At 52.2% G+C, this 25,914-nt stretch overlaps 1 protein-coding gene across 8 annotated transcripts in view; it reads left to right on the top strand.

Annotated features, from left to right (window-relative positions):
- Nucleotides 1-19,953, top strand: part of Ttc7b (tetratricopeptide repeat domain 7B) — a 218,271-nt gene extending 198,318 nt beyond the window's left edge. For all 8 annotated transcript variants that reach the window (XM_028886638.2, XM_028886640.1, XM_028886634.2 and 5 more), the window contains one exon: nt 18,944-19,953. In XM_028886638.2, coding sequence (XP_028742471.1) covers nt 18,944-19,165 — 222 coding nt within the window. In that variant the 3' untranslated portion in view covers nt 19,166-19,953. The remainder of the gene's footprint in view (nt 1-18,943) is intronic.
- The last annotated feature ends 5,961 nt before the right edge of the window (nt 19,954-25,914 follow it).

Below are 25,914 nucleotides of genomic sequence, written 5' to 3'. Positions count from 1 at the left end.
ACTGTGTAGGTTCAGTCAGGATGAGTGGTGGGCACCACTGTCACCCCTGGGCGTAGGTTACAGCTCTGGGAATCTCTCTGAGTTCCTGGCTGTGAGTAGGACACATCCTCTCGGGGAGAGCCGCTCATGTCCAGGGCATCAGGGCCCTTGGGTTGCTCTGTGAATGGGCTCCCCTGGTGGGGGGTTCGAATCTGGTTTGGGAGCAGGTGGCAGCTCTAGAAACAGCCAGGCCAGAGGTATCCAGAGGTATGATCAGTCCAGGGGTAGAGCAGCAAGAATCAGAAATGATGGGGAGAACCAGGCAAATAGCACTGAGTTCATGACATCAGCTGTGTCTTCAAGATTCTTCCATTCCTTTTTAATTACTTCGTTTTAGTTTATAATAGTTTCTAGATGCTGGGTATCTGTGTCCTCCTTGAAGCAAAAGGAATATCCCTGGGAATAGAGACCCTGCTCTTCATCACTTGGCTCTGCTGCCCCTACCCCAACCCTCCAAGCATCCCTCCAGGGCAGGGCTTTCCTCCATAGGAATTTTTTGTTTGTTTGGGAAAGAGGCCCTCCAACCCAGCAACACTTGTCCCTATACTGGCCAGGGAGACGTGGCATCCGGCAGCCTGGCTCTCCCTAAGGACCATCATAATCACAGACCCAGAAGCAACCTGGGCCAGGACAGGCTCCGAATGCAGACTGTGTGGTGCCTTGTGCCATCGGGTCTTTCTGCATTTCAACCAAGGGGAATACCAGGGCTGTGCCTACTGCTGACCCTTGCTCTCAAGTCTTAGGTGTCCAGTTACTGACGCCATGTTCAGTCTCGACACCAATTATGACCTAATTTTTTTCAAATCTGACATATCCTGCCCTTGCCATTTGCTTTGAGAGATCCTGTCTCACTGTTCCTAGCTTGGGCCAGACGTGGAGTTTCTTGCCTTCGTTGGTCTGTGTCTTCATGTACTGATACCAACTCTGCTCCATATTCCCAGGCCCTGGATCTTGGTCCTGGTGTTCTGCCTTTGAACACAGATTGAGGGTTTGGCTGCCATGAGAAAGTGGCCTTTGGGGCTTCCTGGACCACTGGTCCCAAATCATCTTGTGCCTGATTGCTTTCCCAGTATTGGGGCTGACTCCAAGCTCCCCATTGAGTGCTGTGGGCTCTCTCTGGACCATGTCAGCTCCGCTTGTTTTCTAGACTTGCAAAAGAGACTTAAAACTTCTAGGCCCAAAGCTTCTGGGAAGACATCTCTCATGGGAGGGTCTCTTTGAATAGCAGATGGAAGTCCAAAATGGACAAGTGGCAGGTGTGTGCCTTCAGACCTTACCCTCACCAGTGAGGTGAATGGACTGCAGACTTAGAATCCCATCCCAGCGTCTTCATCTTAGCTGTGGCCAGGTCGGAATAAGGCAGATGGGCAGTGACAGCCACACCAGAAGTCCTGACTGCATCACTTCTGAGGGTTTTATTGAACTGTGAGTCTCATATGCTCAAGTGGTTACAAGAAAACGTCCTTAATTTTTAGAGAGTGGTTAGGGGTGAAATGTCACAATGCCTGTCATTTATAATAAATCCTCGCCCTTCCCCCAAATAGATGAGCTAGGACAATATAGGGGACAGTTGGGGACAGCAGTGAGATGGCTCAGTAGGTGCTTGCCACCAAGCCCCAGGACCCGAGTGCAATCCTCAGGACCCATATGCTTAATAAGGAAAAGGTTTAGCGTCTGGTGACTTTGACTTTTGGTGTGTTGTATCAGCCTTTCTGCTTTCTGAAGGTTTGAAATTGTACAAGATAAAATTTAAACAGCCAAGCCAACGTGCTTATATTTGCACTATGGAGAGATCACACTCTGGAAGCTGTGGAGGGCAGGTGACTTGGACACTAAGAATCCCTAAGGACAGTTCAAGATGAGGAGTGCTGAACAAGGAAGCCCAGTCCGGCCCGGTGAGGGGACTAGAGTGCTATGCTGGCACCGGGAACCTGCTCCAGGAAGAGCTGCCTGTGATCATGGCAGGTCACACACAGCTGGGCTGCAGCCGTGACCTTGGGGGTTGGCAGCAGGCGATAGGTGGTGTCTCATCTAAAGCGAAGGCATAAATCCTAGAGAGGAAGCAAGAGAGAGGCCTAGAGCACAATCTGTCAATCCATGGGATGCCAACCTTAGGGGCAGGTGAGAAATAATACTCAGGAAATTTAGGCTCTGATCAGTCATGCAGAAGCTAACTAGTCCCTGTAGAAGGGATTTGTACCTAACTCCACCAGATCCCAAGAGCTTGTGTCCACGGTCTTCTCTGCTATCCGTGCAGGCATTCGGCCAGCCCTGTTCCCTGCCCTGGGCAGGAGGAGGAGCTCGGACAGCAAAGTCTCTCGGCTAAGCATCAGGAGCAAACATGGCTTGAATCACTGCATAGTTTCCATGCAAAGCAGCTGAGGCCCCTGAGCAAAAGTTGCCTTACTTCTCTGAGCCTCAGTTTCTTCTTCTGTCCATGGGGATGATGGTGATCACCCTGGCAGAAGTGAGGTATGATCACACGCCAGAGCCTAAAGGACCACAGCTGTGTCCAACGATGAACGGTACACCTGGGTTCTTACGAGACGTGTAAAGTGTCCCCTTTTGATGTCTGTCGGGTGCCTGTTCCCCAGGGGACAAGTAAGTGACCCCAAGCTAGTAACCACAGTGATTTGCTGAGGGAAATCTTGGGGAATGGTACACACATGTGTGCACACACACACTGGCCCAAGATTCTGTCTGGCTAAGAGTTGACTCTTGATTAGATCCGTAATTGAAATTCTGGCCAGTGTCCTTCTAAATGCAGCAGAAGCTGCTGGCCTAGCACAGGGAAGCACTGACACTGGATGTGGTGTTTCTTCATAGATAAGCTCGGCCCCTCCTGGGGTCTGCAGGTTCTCTCTCCCCTCTGCACTAGGATGCCAGATCTAGACAGGAGTGGTGGCACACACCTTTAATCCCAGTACTGGGAAGCACACACACCTTTAATCCCAGGAAGTGATGGCTGGGTGGAGAAAGGTACATAAGGCCTGAGGAGACAGGAACTAAAGGCTTTTTGGTAGAAGCGTCCTTTCAGCTGGAGCTCTTTCAGGCTGAGGAGTCAGTGATGTAAGAGGTGGTGGCTGTGGCTTGCTCTGCTTCTCTGATCTTTCAGCTTTCACCCCATTATCTGGTTCCAGTTTTTTTTATTAAAAGACAGTTTAGCAGTTTGTGTTACAGACAGGTACATGGGGCTGGAACCAAGCTCAAGTAAAAGGTCCCTGCAGAGACCTCACCAAACAAACTAAAAGCAAAATCTGCTTCTTCCTAAGGACAACATGCGTGTTTCCAAGCCTTTCAAAGCAAGGCAGGTCAATCGAGTTATAATTGGCTCTCTAATTAGAACTCCCACGAGCTGTTCAATTCTCTACCTGCCCATTGTGTCTGCTACAAAGGTGGCAAATACACTTCTGCCTGTGAAGAGCCTGCTGCCGTCACCAGCTTCCTGCTGCGGCAGCCCCTCTCCAGGCACCACTGCCTCACCCAGATGCCTGCAGACCCACCAGCAAGCGTGCCAGGGACGTAGCTGTTGCTGCCTGAGAAGTGGCTATAGGAAAGTCAGGCTCCAAAGAAGGTCATGTTGCTGGCAACCAGCTGGAAGCAGCATAGAAGAGTTAGTCCTGTTTCCAAGGTGATACATTCCTGGGGAGACACCACAGAGCCTGGGGTCCCCACAGGAGCTGCTCCCTGGGTCCCTCTCAGTGCTGAAGACAACTGATTTTTTTGTGTTGCTCCCCGCAACCCTCAAGAGGCCAGCATGGTTTGGACACTGATATTGGTGTCTGGTGGCTCTTGTGTCACCTGGAGTCACACCAGCAGTTTCAACTGCATTTGGAAGGGTACTGGTCCCACTTACCAATGCTGAGGCCTCTTGCAGCTCCTGCCAATGAGGTGGCTCCCACAGTGCATTCTGGGCCCATCAAGCACAGCCTTCTCCTCTAACTCCGAGCCGCTGCAGCGAGCTCACGTGGGTGGCGTGAAGTCAGTTGTCGGGAGAACTTAAACTGTGGGAAATGGCAGGTGGCACAAGTCTGGGCTTCTTTCTTTCAGAGGCCATCTTAGCTGGTACATCACTTGCACTCATGGCCAGATGGGGGATTATTATGAAGGAGGGAGGCAGAGAGACGTGAGAACAGTGACCATGGGTAGAGAAGAGCACTCAAGGCTCCACCCCGGGATTCGTCTGCAGAAGATGCCCTGGCACAGAGCAGACAGCATGCCTGCCCTCTAAGTAGAGGTAGGGCTGAAAGAAGCCAGGGGAGGAACTGCAGAACTACCTGGGCCAGGGCCACAAAGAGTGGTGGCTAGGAGTATGCAGTTTAGAGCAGAAAAAACAGCCTCTAGAATCTAGATCTGACATACTGGAGATGTGTGTGACCAGGACATGCCATGCTCGCTCTGTAGTACAGAAGCAATCATGCCAACCTCTAGTCTGCCCTCAGGGATGTAGACATGGTTCTGACCCAGCACGAGTGCCTCACCCCATTACCTGCCTTTCTCCCAGACACGGTAGTGGTGCAAGTCACATGGGGAGTGAGAGATTCCCCCAGGCCCCAGAGGAGACAGACATGAGGTCTCCCTGTGGACTTGCCACTTCCATGTTCTTAGGAAAGAGGGGCTTGCTTTTAGCAAAGTGTCCAGTCAGAGATCAAGAGTTGCCTGGCACAGGATTATAAAGCAGCTGATCCTGGATCAGCCAGCGCCTGTAACAGGTCATCTCTGGGTATGATCATTCAGGTTAGAGCAGAGAAGAGCCACTACCTTTCCTGGAGCTCTAAGCTGTACATATCACAGTGAGCAGGATAGCCACAGGAGTGATGGCGGATGCTTCAATTTATTCTAATTTTCCAGCCTCCCTCCAAGTCATTGGTCATGCCCCCAGGGACCCATTTTGAGCTTCTGAGAAGTCAGGCATGCTCAGTGTTGGCCACAGCTCATTCCATAGCAGGAATCACATACAAATGAGCATGGTCCCTCGCCAGCAGGTGAGCAGCACCTCCCACGCCAGCTCCCAGCACTGCCTGGGAACTCTGGAGGAGAAGCCTCTGATCTTGATGCTGATTTATTCTGCACTGAAGTGGGGAATGATAAGAGCTCGGTGTGTGGGGAGAGAGAGTGCCTGCTGGGTCTCTGTTCTCTCCAAGAGCTCTTCAGTGGAAATCTTCTCTATACAGCCCCATCCTTCCCCAGGTCCTCACTAGGTCCCCAGCCTGGTCACCATCTCCCTTCCTCCATCCTGGGCCTGACTTGGGAGCACTAGGAAAGAAAGTGCATTCAAACAAACAGTGAAAGTCTGCTTCCGGACAGACTGTCTGTTTTTCCTTTCCTCGCTGAACTGCGGCTTTCTCTGTGCTGGTGGACCAGCAGCAGAGATGTGATGTGGTGTGGATTCAGCAGCAGGAGTGGCTGAATGGAGCCTAGCGCTGGCCAGTGAGGCCCATCCCTTTCCCATCCAGATAGAAGATTATGAGTTGTCTTGTTATTTTAGGGACAATTTTTCCAAGGCTAATCATTTTCAGACCCCCCCTTCATCGGAAAATGTCTTATCATTTCTGTTTGTTCCTGTTTAAAAATGGAAAAATTGCTCCTGCCAGACCCTGGCAGGGATGGGGAAGGTACTGGCCAAAGTGACCACATCCACCCTGGCAGGTAGTAAATCATCCCCGTGTTTGGATCCCAGTGAGTCAAACGATCCCCATGGAACCAGCACCTGGAGGCCATCCTCTTTGGTTCCCTGTCTGTTGAAAAGGCTGTGGGGAGTGCTGAGGCCTTCTGTCATCTGGGCAGCCCCGTGGAAGTTCAGATGGGACCCAGAGAAGTCCCCACACAACCTTCAGGGATAGGTGTGGGAGCTGACGTTCCTGGCTGAAGGGACCATCATCATCCCCACCTCCCACACAGCATCCGCAAGGGACCCAGAGTACAGTTGGCACAGAAGCTGGACAAGAGGGGTGATGGGCAGGTCCAGGACATGATACCCATTCCATAGTCATCGATGGAGTATTTATAATATACCGAAAAACGTCCTAGGGGCTGGCATGGCTTGTAATTAACAGCATGCATTATCTGGACACTGCGAGTCCCAGGGGCGGAAGGAAAGGTGAGTAAACATGTCCTCTGCCTCCAAGAGCCTGGGGTTCCCTAGTCCAACAGCTGGTGGCTTCTGCACTGTACTGTTGACTTCTTTCCAAGTTTCCTCTAAATCCTGGAACCTTCTGGCACTCAGGGAGCCCAAGCTCAGCCACCTGCTCCTAAGAAGGCGGAGAGCCCAGGAGCCCTTGGGCTGCACTTAGCCTCACCTGTAGCCACTCTGTGTGCAGAAGGGGATCAGGACTGGCCCCTCCCCTGGCAGTATGCAGTGAACACAGCCCCAAGCTCTCCTGTGGCGCTCAGTTTTGCAGCCGGAGGTTAACACTCACTCAGCCCCTTGGTCTTGCCCAGCCTCTGCCTTGAGAAGCCTTCCTGGTCATATCAGCTACTGCTTCTCAAGTCCTAGGACAGCATACACGCTGAGTATGTAATGGTGCTCCCAAAATATGTGGTGCTCCCCAAATATGTTTTAAATAAGAGACCTTACCAGTCCTGTACTCTGCCTGCTGTTTTCGAGACTGAAAAAGTGAGCCTCTTAGAGAAACTCAGTCTAGGTTGGCATCCGGTAGAAGATCCCACAGTAGGTTGGAGAGAGGATGCCCACCAACTGTTGGGCTGCTCCGGGCCTGCCTTCTGCCCAGGCATCTCACTACGGTTGCTGGACCCAGGCTTTTGCTTGCAGTGGTGGTGGCAAATGGTCAGACTGAGTACAGAGAGCACCCCCAAAGGCATGGCTTCCCTCTCCACCTCTCCGAGAACAGGTTGGCCCTGTGAGGCTAGGCACTCCGGTTTGGATATATTATACTACTACAGGCTCGTTTGTGTGAATACTTGGTTTTCAGCTGGTGTCACTGTTGCGGGGAGGGGGCCTTAAGGAGGAAGTAGGGCCTCACTTGTGGGTGTAGTCACTGGGAATCAGGCTTAAGGGCAATAGCTCAGCCCTTCCGCTTGCTAGTCTGTCAAGACGTAAACAAGCGGCCTCACGCTTCTGCCTCCACAGCCAAGAGCCCCTGTCTGCCCGTGCCTTCCCTGACACGGTCTGTACCCTCAAACCTTGAGCCAAAATAAATCCCTCTTCCCTGAAGCTTCCTGTCTGGTTTACAGTCATATGGTGAGGAAGAGGCCTGCACCAAGAATCTGCCAGGCTACTGGGAAGGGATTCCAGGCTTGGGCCATAGTAGGGGCCGGGGTCTCTCAGACTCCCACTCTTAGGCCCTGTGACTCTAAGGAACCCTCAGCACAGCTTCTCTGTTGGCTGGTTACATGTAAATTGTTGTGACTGTGACAAGCCCATAGTTGGAAGCCTTCTCTCCCCCCCACCCAAGGCCCTGAGAATATGCCCCTGTGCATGCCCCCTATGCTAGAGGAGGTGAGCCTCTTATTGGCCTGCTCAAGCCACCTGTGGAAACAGTGGTCCCAGACAGCAGTGTCTCTGCACACTGCCTGGGATGGTGTACCACCTTCCCAAACAGGCAGGGACAGAAGCCTCCTGTGGAGGCAGGTAGGCCCCCCTGGGAGGTAATTAGCACCACACTTTCCACTGCGTGGATAACTTGGGCCATGGGGAAGCGCTTGTCTTCAGGGCTGTCCTGCCTTGTTTTCTGCCTGGCTTGTTGTTGGCGAAGGTAGATAAAAATAAATAAATAAGTCAACCAGGGAGATGTATAAATAAGTCAACACGAGTCTCCTGCCCATTGCCAGTGGAAAAGTACTGTAAGGGCAGCCAGGTAGCACCCACAGACTAGGACGCAGTGACTAGGGAATGGCAGTCGCCACAGCATCAGGACCAAGACACTTCTCTCCTAAGAGCAAATCAGGTCCAGCCTATGAGCTCATCGCACTGCAGCAAAGCATTGGGGGAGGGAGCCCGAGGCTCGGTTTGGACCATGGCCAGGAACTGCCTCCAGTTTCAGAGTGAGCCAGAGGCCCGTCCCACGCCTTGCTAAGGACCCAAGGCTTCCTTGTCACTTCACACACACACACACACACACACACACACACACACACACACACACACACACACACACTCTGCTCACTGCCGTCCTTTGATGCTGCTCAGGACTGGCTGGCCTGTCGCTTCCTCAATTGGGTCAGCACACCAGGCAGAGCTTCGGAGGCGCTAATGCGGTGCTTCTGTGCTGATGGTGGTTGAATTTGTGAGCATCATGCCTCAGACCGCTGCCATCAGGAACTCCCCTGGAGCTGGGATTCCCCACTGCCCCCTGCCTGGCTTCCAGGGTCCCTGCCTGCAGCAACACCAAACCCAGGTGCTGACACCAGGGCCACTGAATATTCCCTGTCTCAGGGCCAGGGGGCAGCACTCAGACTGCCTGGGTATGATTTTCCAAGGCAGCATGACCCCAGAGAGGAGCTGAGACATACAGTGTCTTTCCACTAGAAAAACCACATCTCCCTCTCGACTAGCAAAATCATTCATTGCACATTAACCCCAGGGGTAAGTCAAGGTGTCTGGGGCCAGGGCAGTTCGTCCAAGCCAAGTGCCTGCTTCTGACACCATTGTGACAGTGACACTCTGCTCCTCGGCCTCATTGCCTTCTGATTGGGCTTTGACTGCTTATTAAATGACCTCATCCTCTCAAGAGCTAGGCACCTGCCTTGGGTTGATGTGTCTAGTAGGAAGAGTTAGATACATATGGGTCTTCTGTCTCAGAGCCATCTTGGGGTCTCAGCATCCACACACACAGTTCAGCGGTCATGGACCCTAAGCTTCAACCTTCTCGTCCTTTTAGCAAGTGGGTAAGAGAGCTGTATCTTGTCAGGAGGGTGCGGTCCTGTAGCTTCCTTCCCTCAGGCAGACATTGGTTCTGCACACTTAAGGGACAGCCCTTCAGGACAGGAGGCCAGGACAAGACCCACAGCAAGTCCACCCTCCAGGTCCACGCCTGTGCTCCTCGAGGGACAGGAAGCATGGCTCCTGTGACAGTCTGTGCCCCTGAGTCTCTAGCCAGCCACACGGTGCAGGCACCCACAGTGTTCCATGCAGGTTTATGGATGGAAGAAAAGAGCAGACATAGTAGTTGTGGTTGTGGCAGAGTGGACAGAGCTCCAGCCTGGGGACACAGATACCAGAAGGTTCCGCAGCCCCCTTGTGTGATCCCAGCGTAGGGAGGGCAGTTGGCTTTCCACCTTCATAGGTTCTATATCCACAGACTCATCCAACCATGGGTTAAAGCTGTTTGGGGGTGGGGGATACATCTGCTCAAGATACATACTGACTTTTTCTCGTCGTTGTAAGTGTTTCAGTATGGCAGCTAGCAACAGCATTTCCATGGCAGTGGATTCAGTACATGATGTAGAAGTGACCTTTCCTCAGAGCCCTGAAGATGGACCAGGGGTAGGAGTGAGGGATTATTGGATCTCTTTGTTCCTCTTCCCAAAAAAATGAGACCACATTGAATAAATCTCCTTTTCTGCTTTTCTCTTAAAAAAAAAAAAAGCACATAGGTAATAAATAAGCAGACAGTACATTATCTGTATAGGGATTTCAGCCGACTGATTATTGGGAACTAATCTCCCCATAAATCCTGAAGAAAGCCTGGCCTCCACCACCCCACCCCACCCATAAAATAAGGATGGTAGCCCTGGGGGTGCTCCTGTACCCTACTCTCCACACCCCCCAACTGTATCCTGAACACCTTCTGTGGGAAGGGGCAGGCTTTGGGGCACCTCAGGCCTTGGAAGTGACTAGCCAGGTGGCTGTGGTCCCTTCCCAGACTGTCCCAGCGGTCCCCAGTTCTCTAAAAGCCACCACGGCCTATAGATGTAGGCACTAGTGCTGAGCACCCCCTTTGAAAGAAATGAGGCCAGAGGAAATTGAAGACCTGGCTGAGCAGGCCCATGGGCTTACAGCCAGACTGCGGGCACCCCCACTGCCCGAGAGCCCGTCCCTCCGCATTCCTGATTGCAGAATACACTCTAGGATATTCCAGGCCATTCTGAAAGAAAGCTGCTTTAAAAGATTCCACTAGTCACACGCCTTTAAAAAACGTTTCAAAAGGAAAAGCCATCTTCATGTTTTCCTAAGGCTTATGGTGACTTCTCTCAACCCACGGTGAGGCTCCTCCTCTGAGGACCTATGTGATGCAGAATGCAGTCATACGGGGAGAGGGTTGAATTTACCATGTTGGAAAGCCCAGAGGGTAGGGACAGAGGAAGGGGGGGAGCTAGTCCAGAAGTTCCCTCCAGGTCCTTAAAGGCTGCCAGGTAGAAACAGAAGGGGACTTCTCCACATGACTTCAGGGGACTCAGAGACCATCCGAGCTTAGGGATTAGATAGAAAGGCTCGGTAGAGGTCCGTGAATGCCAGGGCTACAGGGGGATAGAAAGGAATGGAGAATAGCGGGGGAGTGGAGGGCAACTGGTCACCTGCTGAGAAGAGCAGAAAGCCAGAGCCGTCACCTGAGGACTGCGCTTTCTGTAGCTGGTTGGCCCCAGGCTGACCAAAGTAGAGGTTTGTCTGCTTCTGAGTGGATGCTGGAAGGCCTGCTCTCCAGAAGGCAGACTTCTCCAAGTAAAGATTTGACCTGGAAAAGGAGCCCCATGGGAGAGCAACCTCCTGCCCTCAAATATCACTGGTGAACAGAGGCCTGCTGCCTGTGGGGGCCAGGGCGGGTCCTTCATGAGAGGCACCAGGCCCTTTCCTCCTGGTGTTTGCAGCTCTGTGAGTGAGAAGGAACTTCAAGGGTTTATGCTAAGTGCCAAGACCTCTGCACCCCTAGCCCCTGCCCCATGACAGAGCGTCCCCTCCTTCCTGCCTCGATTACCATATCCCAGGGCCGACTAGGGGCTGCCTACGAGTTGGAATATTTGTTATAGTTAGCTTGGAGGAAAGCAAGAGAAGGAGGAGGCAGCTGGCGTTCAAGCAGGGCTGGGGTGGGGAGGGTGAAGGGCAGAGGCCACAGGGATTAGAGGTTACCTTTAATGTCACCCTAGTCCTGTCCATCACCGATGGAGAAAGGCCACCCAGCGCCAAGCTTGGCCTCACCCAGGACTTGCAGAACTCTTCTTCCCTCCACCCCTGCTGACCTTTGGCAGAAATCCCTCCTGCAGTGCGACAGGGCTGGCCAGCCACCGCCACCGCCACCGCCACCGCCACCGCCACCGCAGGCAGCTGGCATTTCCCTCCTGTCCTCCGTCCCTGCAGCCTCCCCTCACTGCCCTTCAGCTAAGTCCCCAGAGCAGAACTTGACTGCCCTTTGCTGTCTGTCCTGGAGGCTGAGCAGCCTCATGAATGCTCTGTCCTCCCCGAAGCGCCTGGAGGCCTCCCAGAGATGGTGGCAGAAGCCATGTGTTGCTGGGGGAGGGCTGCATGCTATCGTTAACCCTGGGGTACCCGCTGCCTCTGCATCTTAAGTGGGCACAAGTGTGTCAGGAAGGCTTGGGGTAGACTGGATCAAAACTGTTTACATGGACTCAAGCTGGAAAACCAGCCCTGCTTCCTTCTGAAGGATGGTAGGGTCACCTGACCTCTGGGAGCCTTGTCCAGGGAGCCTAGTGGCAGTGTGTGAGCCCCTCCTCAGTGTGCTCTGGTGGGCATGGGCAGAGGAATGCAGGCAGGTGGCTGCACTGAGGAGCCCTGGCATAGAGCCAGCCTTGGAGGCTGGCATACATAATTGTCCTGGACACATGCACTTGCCTGTCCTCTGCTCAGAGCAAACAAAGGAAACAGAAGACGGCCTAGTGGAAACCAGGCCTCACCCGTGGCTGCTGGGATCAGAGAGAGAAACCCAGAGCAGCCCCCACTACCCCTACAGGTGCCATTCAGTTCCTTCTGCGGAGTCAGTGGGAAGCAGGGTGGGCTCCTCCCGCCCCCTGAGCTGCATCACAGAGTGCTCATGCCCACAACAGATAGCTCTTCCAATGCTGCAGAGGAGGAGGGCAGCTGTGAGGTCCCGGGCAGCCCTAGGCTGTGTTCCAATGCCACTGCACAGCCGTCCTGTCAAAGCCATTGTCCCCTGCAGGCTCCTGAGAGTGGCTAGTTCACTGTCAGGCTCTGGTTTGAAAGAAACATTTTTTTTTAAATAGCCCCCAGCTTATTCTCTCCTCTCTGATCAGTGCTGTGTGCTGATCCTCCTCATCCAAACTGCCGTGAATGCAGACTTGGCCTAGTTCCCTGTCCCATAAAGCCTCTGTGTTTGAGCCCCAGCTCTCTCTGGAGCAAAGTCTCACATTGCTTCAGTTGACCACCACAGCTGTACCAGCTCGTGGGTACAAAAAAAAAGCCCTCACTTTCCCAGGGCAGCTAGAAGAGCCAGGACAGGGCACTAGTCTGGGTCGGTACTCAGTCATATTCTTGAATCCACGATTTTTCAGGGCTTGCTTATTTACCCTTTCTGTCTTGATTCCTTGCCACCTACCTGGAGCTGCAGAGACGAAGGGGCTCATCCAGTCCCTGCCCTGTCGTCACCCACAGGAAAGCCCAGTGAGGAAGTAGGAGGGGATTTTCCGTGATCATGTCACATCTCACAGGACAGCTGAGCAAGTTCTTGAAATGACCATCAACTCCTTGCATACTGAAAACTCATCCACGCTGCTGGCCCCTGGTGTTTGTCTGCCTGTGGTTTCAGAGGAACCACCAAACATCACTGCCTTGAGCCACTTACCCTAACTGACCCCGCCTCCTGCAGGGTAGCATTGATGGCATTTCTGACCTAGAAGTGGGAACAAAGCCATTAAAAGTCCAGTGAGTGACAGATGGCTACCTGGAGACAGTGTGGGGAGTGAGGTAGAGCAGAAGTCATCCGTAGCCTGCCTGGAGAGCGCCCAGTACTCATTCCCCAGACACTGCCTGGGAAAAGTACAGCCCGCTGGAGAGAGGACACCTGGCCCCGACTACAGCTGAGCACATGAATTTTTAGCAATGGCTTCTTCAAGAAGGATGCTTTCATGGATATCACCTGCCTATGTCTGTACCCCTGGGACAAGCAATAGACTGTGGCATGCCTTGAGCTCAGCAAATGGCTGCCCTTGCTCTTAGGCAGAGTACCATGGACGGGTCCAAGATCCCCAAAGGAACTTTGGCCTTGACGGCTCTGACTCGGTGCACCGCAGCCTTCCCAAGGCTCCGGTATACTCCCGAGGCATGTGGCAAGGTGTGGCGTCTAGGGCAGTAATTACCACAACAAAAAGGCAGATGCTAATTGCCCTCAAACTAGCCAAGTCCGTTTTATCACATTTGAAATAACAGGTTTAATTTAATCCTTTATTTCTAATTTGGTGCATCACCAAGATCTTATTTGTATAAAACACCTGATTAGAATAATTACAAGCTTGGGAAGCTGTCTGCATTTGTGTCTAATGAAAGGGACTAGTAAGGGAGCTCCTGTTCCCTCACACTCTGCAAGAATGAGGTATAGCTATTAATCCACGGAGTCTGTATAATAGGCAAAGGAATTTATTAGAAGATAAAACTCACTACAGCCTGAAAAACCGAGCTATGGCCCACACTGATCTTCTTCCTGGTCCAAGATCTGCCTGGTCCTCCCCAGCATTCAAACCACGAGGGAGCGAAGAGTGCGGGGCAGATGTGCATGCCAGGTCTTAAGGTTCCCCTCCAGCAGCCACGCCCCAGGAGCATGTACTTCAGGATCATAGGCAGGTGCAGCATTACCTGCTGCCTCTCGAGGGGCAGTGCTTCAAGGTCATAATCAGAACAGCCACCCACTGCAATGAGGGGACCCAATGGTAAGGGCACACACATGCGTCACAGTTCCAGTCCCAACTCACAAGGCTGGGGCAGGTGCCCACTGCTGATGGCACAGATCTGTATCAATATCCACTTGGTGATGGTCAGGATGGTGGGGTGGAGCCAGCACCTAGCACTGGACGGGGTTGGTATCACCTGACATTTTCACTGCTCTTTAAGACAGGCCTGCACCACACCCACCTGTGTGTCCCAGCACATCTGGACCATCACCCTGTAGCCTGTGTTCGCTTTGATACGGAGGCAATTGTGTGTTCTAGGATCATGTCGTCAGCTTTCCTTTCTTTCTCTTGCTTCCTGGAGGGCTGAGAGTCCCCGCTCCTGACCTACCTGTGAGGAGCAGTGGCTCCTGGGCTCGTCAGGGAATAGGGAGGCCCAGGACTTTGTTCCAGCGGGAAGGGCCAGGCTGACTGAGGTAGAGGAAACGAGAGGCTCAGCAATGCGTCCACTGGCAGCAGCCTGGCTGAACATGGAGCCGTGTTCCCGCGGCCAGCGGCAGTGGGAACAGTTAAATGCAAAGCTCTGGTCTTTGGCGAGGAGAACAGGCAGGGCCTGTGGGATGGTAGTGTTCTGGTTAGAATGGCTGGCTCTTCAAGGCCAAGGCAGGGAAAGAAGGCCTCTCAGGGCATGGAAGGGCCTGGGTCACACAGCCAACTCCCAGCTACTCCTGGCCAACCTTTTGCTTATCCAGAACATGCTGTGGTGGTTCCTACAGTGTGACTGATTTCCCAGATGGCCTTGGCTCACCGGGGGAGTAGGGAGAGGCCTATCTTTCATTCCTATGACAAGCCCACACTGGCAGCCCCCATAAGCCTCCAGTTTTAGGAATTAATTCCACAGAACACATTGCTTGGGAAGGTCACCTGAGAGGGGCAGCCTGTCTCTACCTTAGGAGTCAGGTCCAGGTCTATGAAGGGCCAAAACCTAACCACTAGGGAACCGCAGAGACATCAGCACCCCGCCATCTTCCTAGCACCAAGGGTGTCGCTCAATTGCGCCTATCAGGACTCTTCCTGTAGGACTTTAGCAGGGAATGACCTCTGCTCTATACCCTCACAGCAGGCTGCACCCATGTTCAGTAGCTGCCACAGCAAAACAAAACTCCTAGCCTAGGGACTGCGGCCCCCACTTTAGCAGAGTGAAACCAGTAGCCATTGGGAGAACAGTACCCTCCAGGTCCCCACACTGGTCCACTTTATGGCTAACAGGACACGCCAGCAGGCCCAAGCAATGGAAGGCAAGGAGTCCTCCTGTGAATAAATGAGCAGGATGTTCCCAAGCCGCAGGCCACAGCTGGAGAATCCTGTGCTTTGACTAGGAACAATTTCCCAATCATAGCATGCAGAGGAATGACGCAGTCACGAACTAAAGATTAGAGAAACAAAGAAAATACAGTGTGGCTACTTGATGTCGCCTGCACACACTGGAGTGCGCTCTCAGAGGACCCACAGATCCCCTGCCACAGCCTCAGCCTCGGGTCACCTCTTCAAGCCACAGGAACAGCGAGGACCCAGAGGGCAGACCAAGCATCTTGTTCCCACCTGCAGAGAAGTGAGCAGGGATGCCTTTGTGCCTTCCAAGGTGGCCTTCCCCTTGTCACCTGCCAGAGGCATGCAGTGTGTGGAAGGTTCAAAGGAAAGCTAGACAGGTAGCACTTTCTAGAAGGAGCAGGCAGGAAGCTCTTGAACATTGATGTTCTGCTTTCTGGCCCTTGGGTTTGGCAAGTGATGATGTCAGGTTGTCATGTTTCTTCTAAAGGAGGTCTGGGTGAGAGAGCTCCATCCTAGACGGGGGGGGGGGGGGGGGGGTACTCGCTGTTGTCCCACCACCTACCGTTGCCCCCCACCATCCAACTTCACACAAAGAAGTTTGAGCAGACCCAGGAGCTAGGAACAGGGATCTGCAGTGGTCCATTTTCACACCAGAGGCACAGTACTCTAGAGAAGCCATTTTTGCTCACTTGAAAAGTTGGAGCCACCTGATACGGTGACTGTTGTCCACAGCTGGAGTTCACTGCCTTTTAGGTAGTGAGAGTGCCCCTCAGCTTGGTGCATACTGGGCTTGGCCATGCCTTCTGAGACAACTCTGATGTCCCCTAGGGGATCCAGTCCACATAGGACAGTGCTGGTCTTATGGCGGACATTGGGCAGGCATTTGCTGTCTGCACTGTGTGGTTGTGCTCATCCCTTCAGGAAGGCAAGCCCTAGGGCCAAGTGTCTTTCCCTGTTCCTACCCAGTTCCCTTTCTCTCTAGGAGGGGTGCAGAGTGGTACACCGGGGCCGGCTCTCTGGGATGGCCAGGCTACCACTGCCGTCACCCTCAGCCCTCATTGCTCCTCCTCCATTTCCTCTTCCTCTTCCTCACCCTCCTCCTCCTCACCCACCAAAACTTCCTGAACCCTGTCCCCCAGCTCGGGTTCTCCCTCCCGTGACCCCCAGTGGAGGGCCTCCACGGGTTCCTTAGCTGTCATCCACTGACCACCAGCTCTTCCCAGCAGGTGACTCGGAAGTCAGTCCAACTGTTTAGGCCCCTGCAGGGCACATGTCGTGAGGAGGGGTGAGCTGAAGTTGCCCCGCGGGCCTGTGCCCTGAGAGTGAGCACCAGCTGCTTGTGTCTCAGGCCACAGTTACCACTGTGCCTGCCACTTTGTCCCCTGAGACTTAACCCAATGCTCTGGTCCGGTGGGAAAGAACAATTGTGAGAGTGAGCTCGGCCCACCTTGGGGTAAACAGAAGCTATGTATAGAAAGAGCAAGGCTTATTGGGAGAGTTAGGGTTAGATTTGAGTGATGGCTGGTCATGCTGTATTCTTGGGCAGGAAAATTATCCACCATAAAGATGTCAGCTTTTCCATGCACACCTAGAGATTCGATGTAAATACATTTTGACTCCCAAAGGGACTGACCAAAGGATTGTCACATTTGTCTGTAACAGTTCAAGGCAAGGTGGTCAGGAAATATTTAAAAGCAAAAGGTAGAGAGGAAAGCCTGTAATCCTACGTATTAAGATATGACTCATAGTTGTGGAAATTCCAACAGCGTGATGCTGATACAGAGGCTAGCTATTTAGCTCATTGGAACATAGTAGATGGCCCCTGTTTCCTGCTCCTGTCTGCTGTATGACGGAGCCAGTGCCCTACTGCGTGAACGGTAGGCAGAATTAGCCATTTTGTATCTTGCACAGCAGCAGAAATCCAGGTCTGCCTGCCAAGGCAGAGTAAACTCTTAAAACTGGATAGGTCATAGCACACACTGAAGAGTGTTAGCCCTGTGGGGGTTAACTTTCTAAGCTGGGGAGTGACACACCCCCTCCAGATTTATAGCTGTGAATGAATTTAAACACCGAGAATTGGGGGGGCTGGGGCATGACTCCACAATCCTGAGTGCTTATTGCCTTTGCAGAGGACCCAGGTTGGGTTTCCAGCATCCATATAGTGGCTCATAAACAACTGTAAGTTTAGTTCCAGGGATTCTGGGCCTTCTATGGCCTCTGTGGGCTCCTGAACATACATGGTGTTCATAAACTCACACAGGAACACACACATATACACAAAAGTAATAAATGTGGAAGGGGAGCCTTGGTTCAAAGAAGACGATGGTAGCATAGTCTTCTAAAGGGTCCTGAAGAAGGCAGGGGATCCAGCCAACCTCAGTTATTAAAGAAATGCAGATCTCAACGGGGAGGAGCGTGCTGCACTCATCTTAGCACAAAGAGCGGAGATGGAAGGGAGGAGGGCGGCACCTGCTGACCCCCAGACCAGACCAGTGAAGCCGACCCCACAGAAAATGACCTCTGACCAGACCAGTGAAGCCGACCCCCCAGAAAACGACCTCCGACCAGACCAGTGAAGCCGACCCCACAGAAAATGACCTCCGACCAGACCAGTGAAGCCGACCCCACAGAAAATGACCTCCGACCAGACCAGTGAAGCCGACCCCACAGAAAATGTACAGCAAGTTTGAGAACTCTAATCAGAGTTATGGCCTCCACTTGCCACTTTGGAGACGTTTACCCTAAAGAGAGACTTTCCAAAAGACAGAAGGCCACTGTGAGGGATGCTGGTGACATTGGACTCCCCGCCCCTTCATCCTCCACCCAGATCATCCCTCTGTATCTTTTCATAAGTAGACCATGAGGGTTTCTCAATAAATTCATCTTACTAGAGGTTGTCGGAGATGTGACAGACTGAAAATCTAGTCAAGAGCACATGCCGTTAGAAGGCAGAGGCAGGGGGTTGTCACAAATTAGAGGTCAGCGTAGTCTACAAAGTGATACTCCTGAAAGAACAGAGCGACCCTTTCTGGAAAGATGGCCCTGGCTTCGTGACATTCAAGAGTAGAGGTTGACCATGACCTCAGTGTCTCTCCACAGGAAGGAAAGGCTAGTTACATAAGAGCAATGCCATTAGATAAAGAGGCGCTTACTGACCTGTGCAACTGGGGGACGTGGCTGTGGTCAGATGTTGGGGGATCAACACAAACGCCCTGACTAAAGCTGAAAGGTGACTCTCTGCACAGCTGAGCAGGGCTGAGCACTGGACATTAGCATGAGGCACGTGATAAGGCAAGGGACTGGGCAATTTTTTTTTAAATGTCAAAACTAGTGATGCCACAGATGGCAGACGTCTCCCATGTAGACTGGTGTCAGCAAGCTCACAGCAGGTCAACCCACACTAGGTCACTGTAGACCTTTCCAGTTGGTTGTTTCTTGATAACTTTTCAAGTCACCCATATAACATTGCCTTTTGTTTAGCTTTTGATTTGGGGGTGGTGTAGTTGTTATTTTGGTTTGGGTTTTGTTTTGGAGTGGGGAGGGTTGCTTTGTTTTGAGACAGGGTCTCACTGTAGCCCAGGATGGCTTCACACTTGCTACCATGCACCTGGCTGAAATTGCCATGTTTGCAGTTCAAAGGTGAATAGATTTCAGCAGTTTCTTGTGGTTAAGCAATGTCTTAAATCCTTGCCCTTAAGCCCAGGAATTGGTTAGAACTTGGCTGTGTGCCTGGAGTAGTAGATACCTTCCTACCTCCAGAGCCCTTACTCAGGAGCCCAGGTACCTGGCCCTCCTTGAGTGTCTGACTCTGTCTCCACAGGCTCTGGTCCTTCACCAGCTGGGCCGCTACAGTCTAGCTGAGAAGATCCTCCGGGATGCAGTGCAGGTGAACTCAACAGCCCATGAGGTCTGGAACGGGCTGGGTGAGGTCCTCCAAGCTCAGGGCAACGACGCAGCAGCCACCGAGTGCTTCCTGACGGCCTTGGAGCTGGAGGCCAGCAGCCCTGCTGTACCCTTCACCGTCATCCCCAGAGTGCTCTGAGAGGGCCGCCCACCTCACCTGCCACACAGGCCCAGGATGCTCCGTCCAGGCTGCCAGGGGTCATCCTCTCACCCAGTGGATGGATCGGCAGTACCAAGGCCCTGGATGGATGTTTGACCACAGTGGAATAACCACGCCAACCCTGAATCATCGCTCTCCCCTCTTGCATTCATTCATTCTTGTTTTTGCCAGATCCATGATCATTTTCTGAATCTACTGATGTCATTCAAAATGGATTATGTGCCATATTCAGTTAGTTGTCACCTGGGTTTGAAGTAAAATGATTATGGACTTAATCAGCGAATGTAGAAGAATCTATTCCAGGTTCAACTTCAGTGGCAGGACAGATTATTTTTATCAGTGCTGTAATGAAAGCGACTGCCCTGTCCTCTGTCCCCTCCGCCATCTCTACCGCCCCTCCCTTGGCCCAAAACCAAATGTGAATTTTCTGTTTCCCACCCACTCGTCCATGCCAGGACACCAGCCGACAACTCCTCGGTTTTATTGTCAACAGTTGTACCATGTGGTGAATTACTGTTCCTCTACCGTTCTCCTAGAGCAAAGCTTGAGTCTAAGAATATTTATATTTTACCAATATATGGCTGTTACAAGAGAAGGAAATATGAGTTATTTAAGTTTAACTTTTTTATGTGAATTCAGAGTTTATTTATCGATGGAAATATGTACAAAGAAGCTTCAAATGGAATATTTACCGACATTCCTTATACATGACAGACACTTGGCTAAACAGGAAGATGATGTTAATAAAAAAATGATTTTTAAATGGATCCCTGGCTTTTGTCTTTCACAGAGCTGGCCAACCAGAGACCAGAGATGGCTCATCTGTGGGTGTAAAGCTCTCCCTCCCGCTCTGGGGCCTGCTCTGAACAGTCTGCCTGGGCTCAGGCAGGCAGCAGTGGAGAGTAGCTTCAGGCCTGGGCTGGCTCCTCGAGTCTGAGCTGGGTGAGCTCTTTCCACCTTCCTCCTGGCTTCCAGCTCCTCACTGACATCCATCTGTGCGTCCAGGTCCCAGAGGCTCTGGGCTGTCTCCCCTGTTCTCTGACCTGCCCTGCCTTTCTCAACTAAGGACGTTCGTTTGCACACTCACTCACTCACTCACACACTCACTCATTCGTGGATGAGGAGACATGGAAAGGCCAAGACACTCACTTGGGGAACTGCTTGGCTAAAAAGGGCATTGAGATGCAAGCCTGAGACTCTACCTTTGCCAGATGTCAAGGTCTGCCCTGTGGTGAGAGGCTTTGGGGACCGGGCCATGTGTGAGATGCCCTAATTCCAGTAATGCTGACTGTGACCTAGACAAGTCTTGAGGAAAACCAGACAAATGTAGACATGGTAGAGGGTGAGGACAAAGTAAGGCCATGGGCATAGTGAGGGGCCATGCTGCCACCTCAGAGAAAGTACTCGGCTACTCTTCTTATAAAGCAGCATAAGCTGGAACAAGCCAGTGGACACCCAGGAAGAAACCAGAAGAGCTGGAGCAAAGGCCAGAGCCCAGAGAACATCCTGCCCTCAGAGCCCCCAGCACAGCCACACCAGGCTCGAGTGGGGGACACACTGGCTGAAGGGACCTCCTAAGTGGAGCTGGCCATGTGGCCTGCCGCCTCTTTGATGTTCTTCTCATGATGAAGAGCAATTCCAACATCCGCTGCGTTCTAGATCTCAACCGGCTTCATTCCTGCCCCTCCCCCAGCCACCTGTCAAGGCCAGGGTGGAGGTTGTTCCATGGCACTGCTGACTGTCTTGTGGAGCTGTGTCAGGAGACCATGGCTTCCCGTATAGCTATTCCTACCTCTCCCTCCACCTCCCCTGCTTCCCCGTCTTCTGGCTCTTCTGCCTGCTCCAGCAGTGTCCACACACTTGGCTCTGGTCTTGTCTGGGGACACCAGCAGTTGACAGGATGCATGAGGCCTCAGAGAGCCCTGCATCCTGACACACATGCACACAAGAGGGGAGCCAGCCCCTCCACACTGCCTCTGCTCTTGCCAATTTTTCTGCCCCACTGGTCACTCATTTCCTGCGATTCCCACCCACACGTCACTATCACCGGATGGAACCAGGAAAAGGACATCCTGCAGACATCTCATGCAGACATTGGAGCTTCCAAAAAGCCAGGCTGTGGCCCAGTCTGCAGGGTCTTGCCCTAGGAGACGCCCACCAGCTCTGCGCCTCCCTGGTGATCCTGGATCTGTCCTTCTCAGGGCTTACTGCCAAATGGGGACAGTCCTTCCCTGACCTGCTTCTGGGTCACCTTGAGTCAGCAGGCAGCTCTCAGGGTTGTGGGGTACCAGGCAAGGGATATCGAGGATTTCATCACTACACAGGGCTGCCATCCAGATCTTTCATGCTAGGCCTGCAAGCAGAACTCCTCCAGACACAGGCCTCACTGGGATTGGAGACAAGGTGGTGGCACTTTCTGAGGTCTGCCCCCTACTCCCCCAAGAGCCTCAGCTAGCCAGCTGGCTGTCTACCGTCTCCACCATGGTTCCCTATTCCCAATCTGCCATTTGGCCCCTAACTTTCCCTGAGAACAATAGGGTTCCCTAGTGACCACTGGTCAGTGAGTCACATAGATCTGGCTGCTTATGTCACCTCTCATGGAGAAGGGACCTTCACCTCCAGTCTCCAAGCCAGAGGCAGTGACTTCCCCTCAGGACTGCTGGGCATATTCATAGAGACTAGTCCCCACACAGTATGCTTTCCAGACCAAGCCCTGTGAAGGGCTTCCTCCTTTGTACAGGGATGAAGGTGAGTGTCACTCGGGATAAGCCGAAGGTTCCTCCTGTCTCTGCTGCACAGATGGATTCACAGATGTGCAAGGTAGGATGGAATTGCTGGTCGTGGAGACAGGCTACCGTGAGGGACCAGGTGAAAAGGTGGGATGTGTCTGGCACAGAACCTGGCGCATTCTGTCCACCAGTCTCAAACCTCCTTGCTTTCTTGGCCCCTGAGAGCCGGCTTATGCTCTGGGTTCTGCTGAGGTCTGGGGAGTGAACTGAGACCCGAATCACAGCTGCCTGAGGCAGAGCCCTGAGAGCCAAGGGCTGGGCTATGGCTGGGTTTTCACCTGGGTCTGGCCCTCAGCTCTGAGGAGCCTTATGTGAATCACTGAGCCTCTCAGAGTCTCAGTTTCCCCATCTGCCACACAGGGAGAACAGATTCCTGCTAGGATTCAAAGTGGATGCCAGGCACAAGCACGTGACTAGCCTCGAGGAACGATCTACAGTGGTGCCTGCTGTACGATTGGTTACCTGCCTGCCCCTGAGCTGAGCCTGGCCCACACACCCATACCCACACAGCTCCACAGGCCAAGAACAAAAGAGTCCAAGGCTCCTCCTTCACAAGCTAACCTTGCCAGGAGGCATGCCAGAGAATGCAAAATGGAAAATCACCCCATTAGCAAGAAGTGCCAGGGCGGCCATGTGGTCTTCCCGGGACAGGGTACAGCTCCCTGGTATTCAAGACACTGCCAAGCACTCGTGTGAAAGACCTAGACAAGGCTGATAGAACGGGATCCTAACCGCAACAAAATCCTCCAAGGCACCTGGACCCCAGCACACAGGAGTCTCTGCCCCTGGGGTGGCCCTGAAGTGACTGAGACCAGTGGCTGCACAGAGGCCCCTGAACGATTGTGCTCTGTCTTGGTGACCGTTTGTGTTACTGCTTCGAAATGCCACCGACTGTGTAATGTATCAGGAACACAAATGGCCCGGCTCCAGCTGTACAAGTTGTAAAAGCCAAGATAGGGTTGAGGTAGAATCTGGAGAGGACCTCCTAGCTCTGCTGTCCCCTGATGGAGGAGCAAGAACGGAAGATGGGAGAGAAGGTTCCATTCATCCTGTGAGAACCCAGTCCCGGAACACCAGCATTAACCCACGCATGAGGCTGGGGCACCCACCTCTTAACACGGCTCTCATGCAACTAGATTTCTTTCTTTTTATTTATTTACTTACTGGTTTTTCAAGACAGGGTTTCTCTGTGTAGCCTTGCCTGTCCTGGAACTCTCTCTGTAGACCAGGCTGACCTCAAACTCACAGGGATCTCCCTGCCTCTGCCTCCTGAGTGCTGGGATTAAAGGCGTGTGCTACTATTACCAGGCACATGATTAGATTTCTAACACATACATTTGGAGGGTATGTTCAAGCCACAGCACTCCCAGTTTGCACACCCTTAACACCACTAATTTCATGCACTTATTCACACAAAGCAATTCACACTAACATCACACACTTATTCACACAAAGCACACTCTCAAACCCTTTGGGCCAGATGTAGTAACTAGGCAGTTTAATAAATGCCTCTCACCCACAGGCTTCTGAGTAGAAACTTCCAGATACCAAGTAACCAGCTCTGGAGTGTTTATTTCTGATCAGGGTTCCTTAAATGTCACCTGACCTCTCCAGGTGCACATCAGGATGGATTCACATGTATGCTGCACTGTCCTTCCAAAGGACCCCTACAGGAATTAGATGCAATACAAGAGGAAATTCAGTGTCCTCTCCACATTACAGATGGGAAACCCAAGGCTCGGAGCTATGAAGTGACTCCTGGAACAGTCTGCATTGCATCCAGAATGCACCTGACCCTGTGACCCATCCACAACCTCCCTGTGGAAATGGGGCAGAAAGTACCAGCAATAACCATGTGATAAAATACCCAGCACCACTGGTCATGAAGAGACTAAATCCAAGCCACAGTGCAATGGCACATCACTCCCACCAGGATGTCTGTTAGAAAATATAGGACGGGCTTGGAGAGCAAGCTCAATTGCTAAAGGTACACGTTGCCAAGACTGGGTAGTCTGAGATCCCTGAGTTTGACTCCTGGGACCCTCCAGGTAGAAGGAGAGAACTCCCACAAGTTGTCTTTGACCTCCACATGTATGCCGTGGACATGGGCACATACAAACACGTGCACATAAATAAAAAGAAATCATTTTTAAAATTAAAAAGAAAGAGCAGCAAGTACTGGTGACAAGATGTGCTGAAATTGGGGCTCTCACCCACTGCTGATGGGGATGTGAAATAGTGCAGCCATTTTGGAAAACAGTTGAGTGGCTTGTTAAAAACTCAGACCCGGGGACCCTAGAATTCCTTTACCATTCACCCCACAGGAAAGGAAATACATGTCCATCCAAGGACAGGTACACAGACCTCTAACACTGTGTGTATAACATCCCCAAATAGAAACACTGCAAACGTCTGCCGGCAGATAACCAGTAGTGCTGTGCGTTTGGAATGAGATGGTGTGTTAGTAAAGGGGTGAGTGGTGAGTAGATGCAAAGAAATGGCTGAATCTCAAAATGATGATGCCAGTTAGAGAAGCCAGACAGCTAGTGAGTGCTACAGGACTCCATGGAGTCAAGACTCTGGGAACTGTGAGCTAATCCACCATCACTGAGAGCATATCCGGGGTAACCTGGGGCAGTGAGGCCATTGAGACAGAAGGGAAAGCAGACTGGGGATGATGGCTATGTTGACTGCCTTTATCATGGTGATAACTTTATAATAGTAGATGTATGTCGACCCATGTTTCACTGGGCACTGCAAATGCATACAGCTTATTTGATGCCAGTTACACCTTTAAAAGTTATATATTTTAAAATTTACTTTTAATTTTGCGTATGCACATGTATCTCTGTGTAGGTATGTGCACATGAGTGCAGGTGCCCCCAGAGGCCAGAAGAGGGTGCTAGATCCTCTGGAGCTGGAGTGACTGGTGGTTGTGAGCCACCTGATGTGGCCGCTGAAAATCAAACTACAGTTCTCTCAAAAAACAGTAAGTGCTCTTAACCATTGAGTTATCTCTCTAGCCCCAAAAGTTATATTTTTAAAACAATTAGGACTGACACAGAGATGGGGTAAAGACATAAAGACAGTTCTCCAACTCCCCACTTGAAAGGTGGGCCGATCCCTCATACCTTGTACCCCCAAGAGCCCAGGCCCAGGTGTGGGGACTTTTGTGAGCCTGCCTCTGGCCAGAAGCCCTGAGCCCAGAAACCCCAAGCTGGGCAGCCATAGGCAGGTTACTTGCTGGGCTCCTGTGGGGTCAGATCTGTGCGAGACTCCTCCAAAGGACACAGCCCATTTTGGGGAGGGTGTGGGAATCTCCTATTTTCCCTCTCAAAAAAGAAAACACATGATGCTGCATGCACTTGGGATTTCCAACACAATTGACTAAAAATAGCCTGGCCCCTACAGCATGATTCCTTTTTAGGAAGGGTTTCAGCAGCTCCGCCTGTCCTGGCAACCAGCTCAGGAAGTGGACGTTCAGCCGGATGGTGCTTGGGTCAGGGACCAAGGACGAGGCCATGGGGACCCTTTGCTGGCTCTGGCCACCCAGGTCTCCCAGCTTACTGAAAGCCAGACTTCCAGGGGCAGAAGGGAGCACCGGCAGCAGCCTCCTCACCCTGTCTCTCCCTGGGCTGGGTCCACGGTCCCATGCATTGCTTCCCGACAGCTAGGGTGCCCTGCACCATTTCTCACTGCCTCGATTTCCCCATCTGGAAGGAAGTATCCACCCCCTTGTCCTGTTGTCCCCAGAGCTGACACCATGCCAGTCGGGTGGAGGAGACCGGCAGGCCATAAAATATGTAAAGAGTAGTATCCGTGCAAGGATCATGGAGGTTACTGATGGTGGTAGTCCGAATCCCCTGGGACAAAAAGGACATTTCTAATGAAGGATTGAGGGACACTTCCCTATAGCCAAGCTTTGGTCCTTTCCAGGCA

The sequence above is a fragment of the Peromyscus leucopus genome, chromosome 14 (genome assembly GCF_004664715.2).
Source record: "Peromyscus leucopus breed LL Stock chromosome 14, UCI_PerLeu_2.1, whole genome shotgun sequence".
NCBI classification, from domain to species: Eukaryota; Metazoa; Chordata; class Mammalia; order Rodentia; family Cricetidae; genus Peromyscus; species Peromyscus leucopus.
This window is presented reverse-complemented; position numbering and strand designations above follow the sequence as displayed.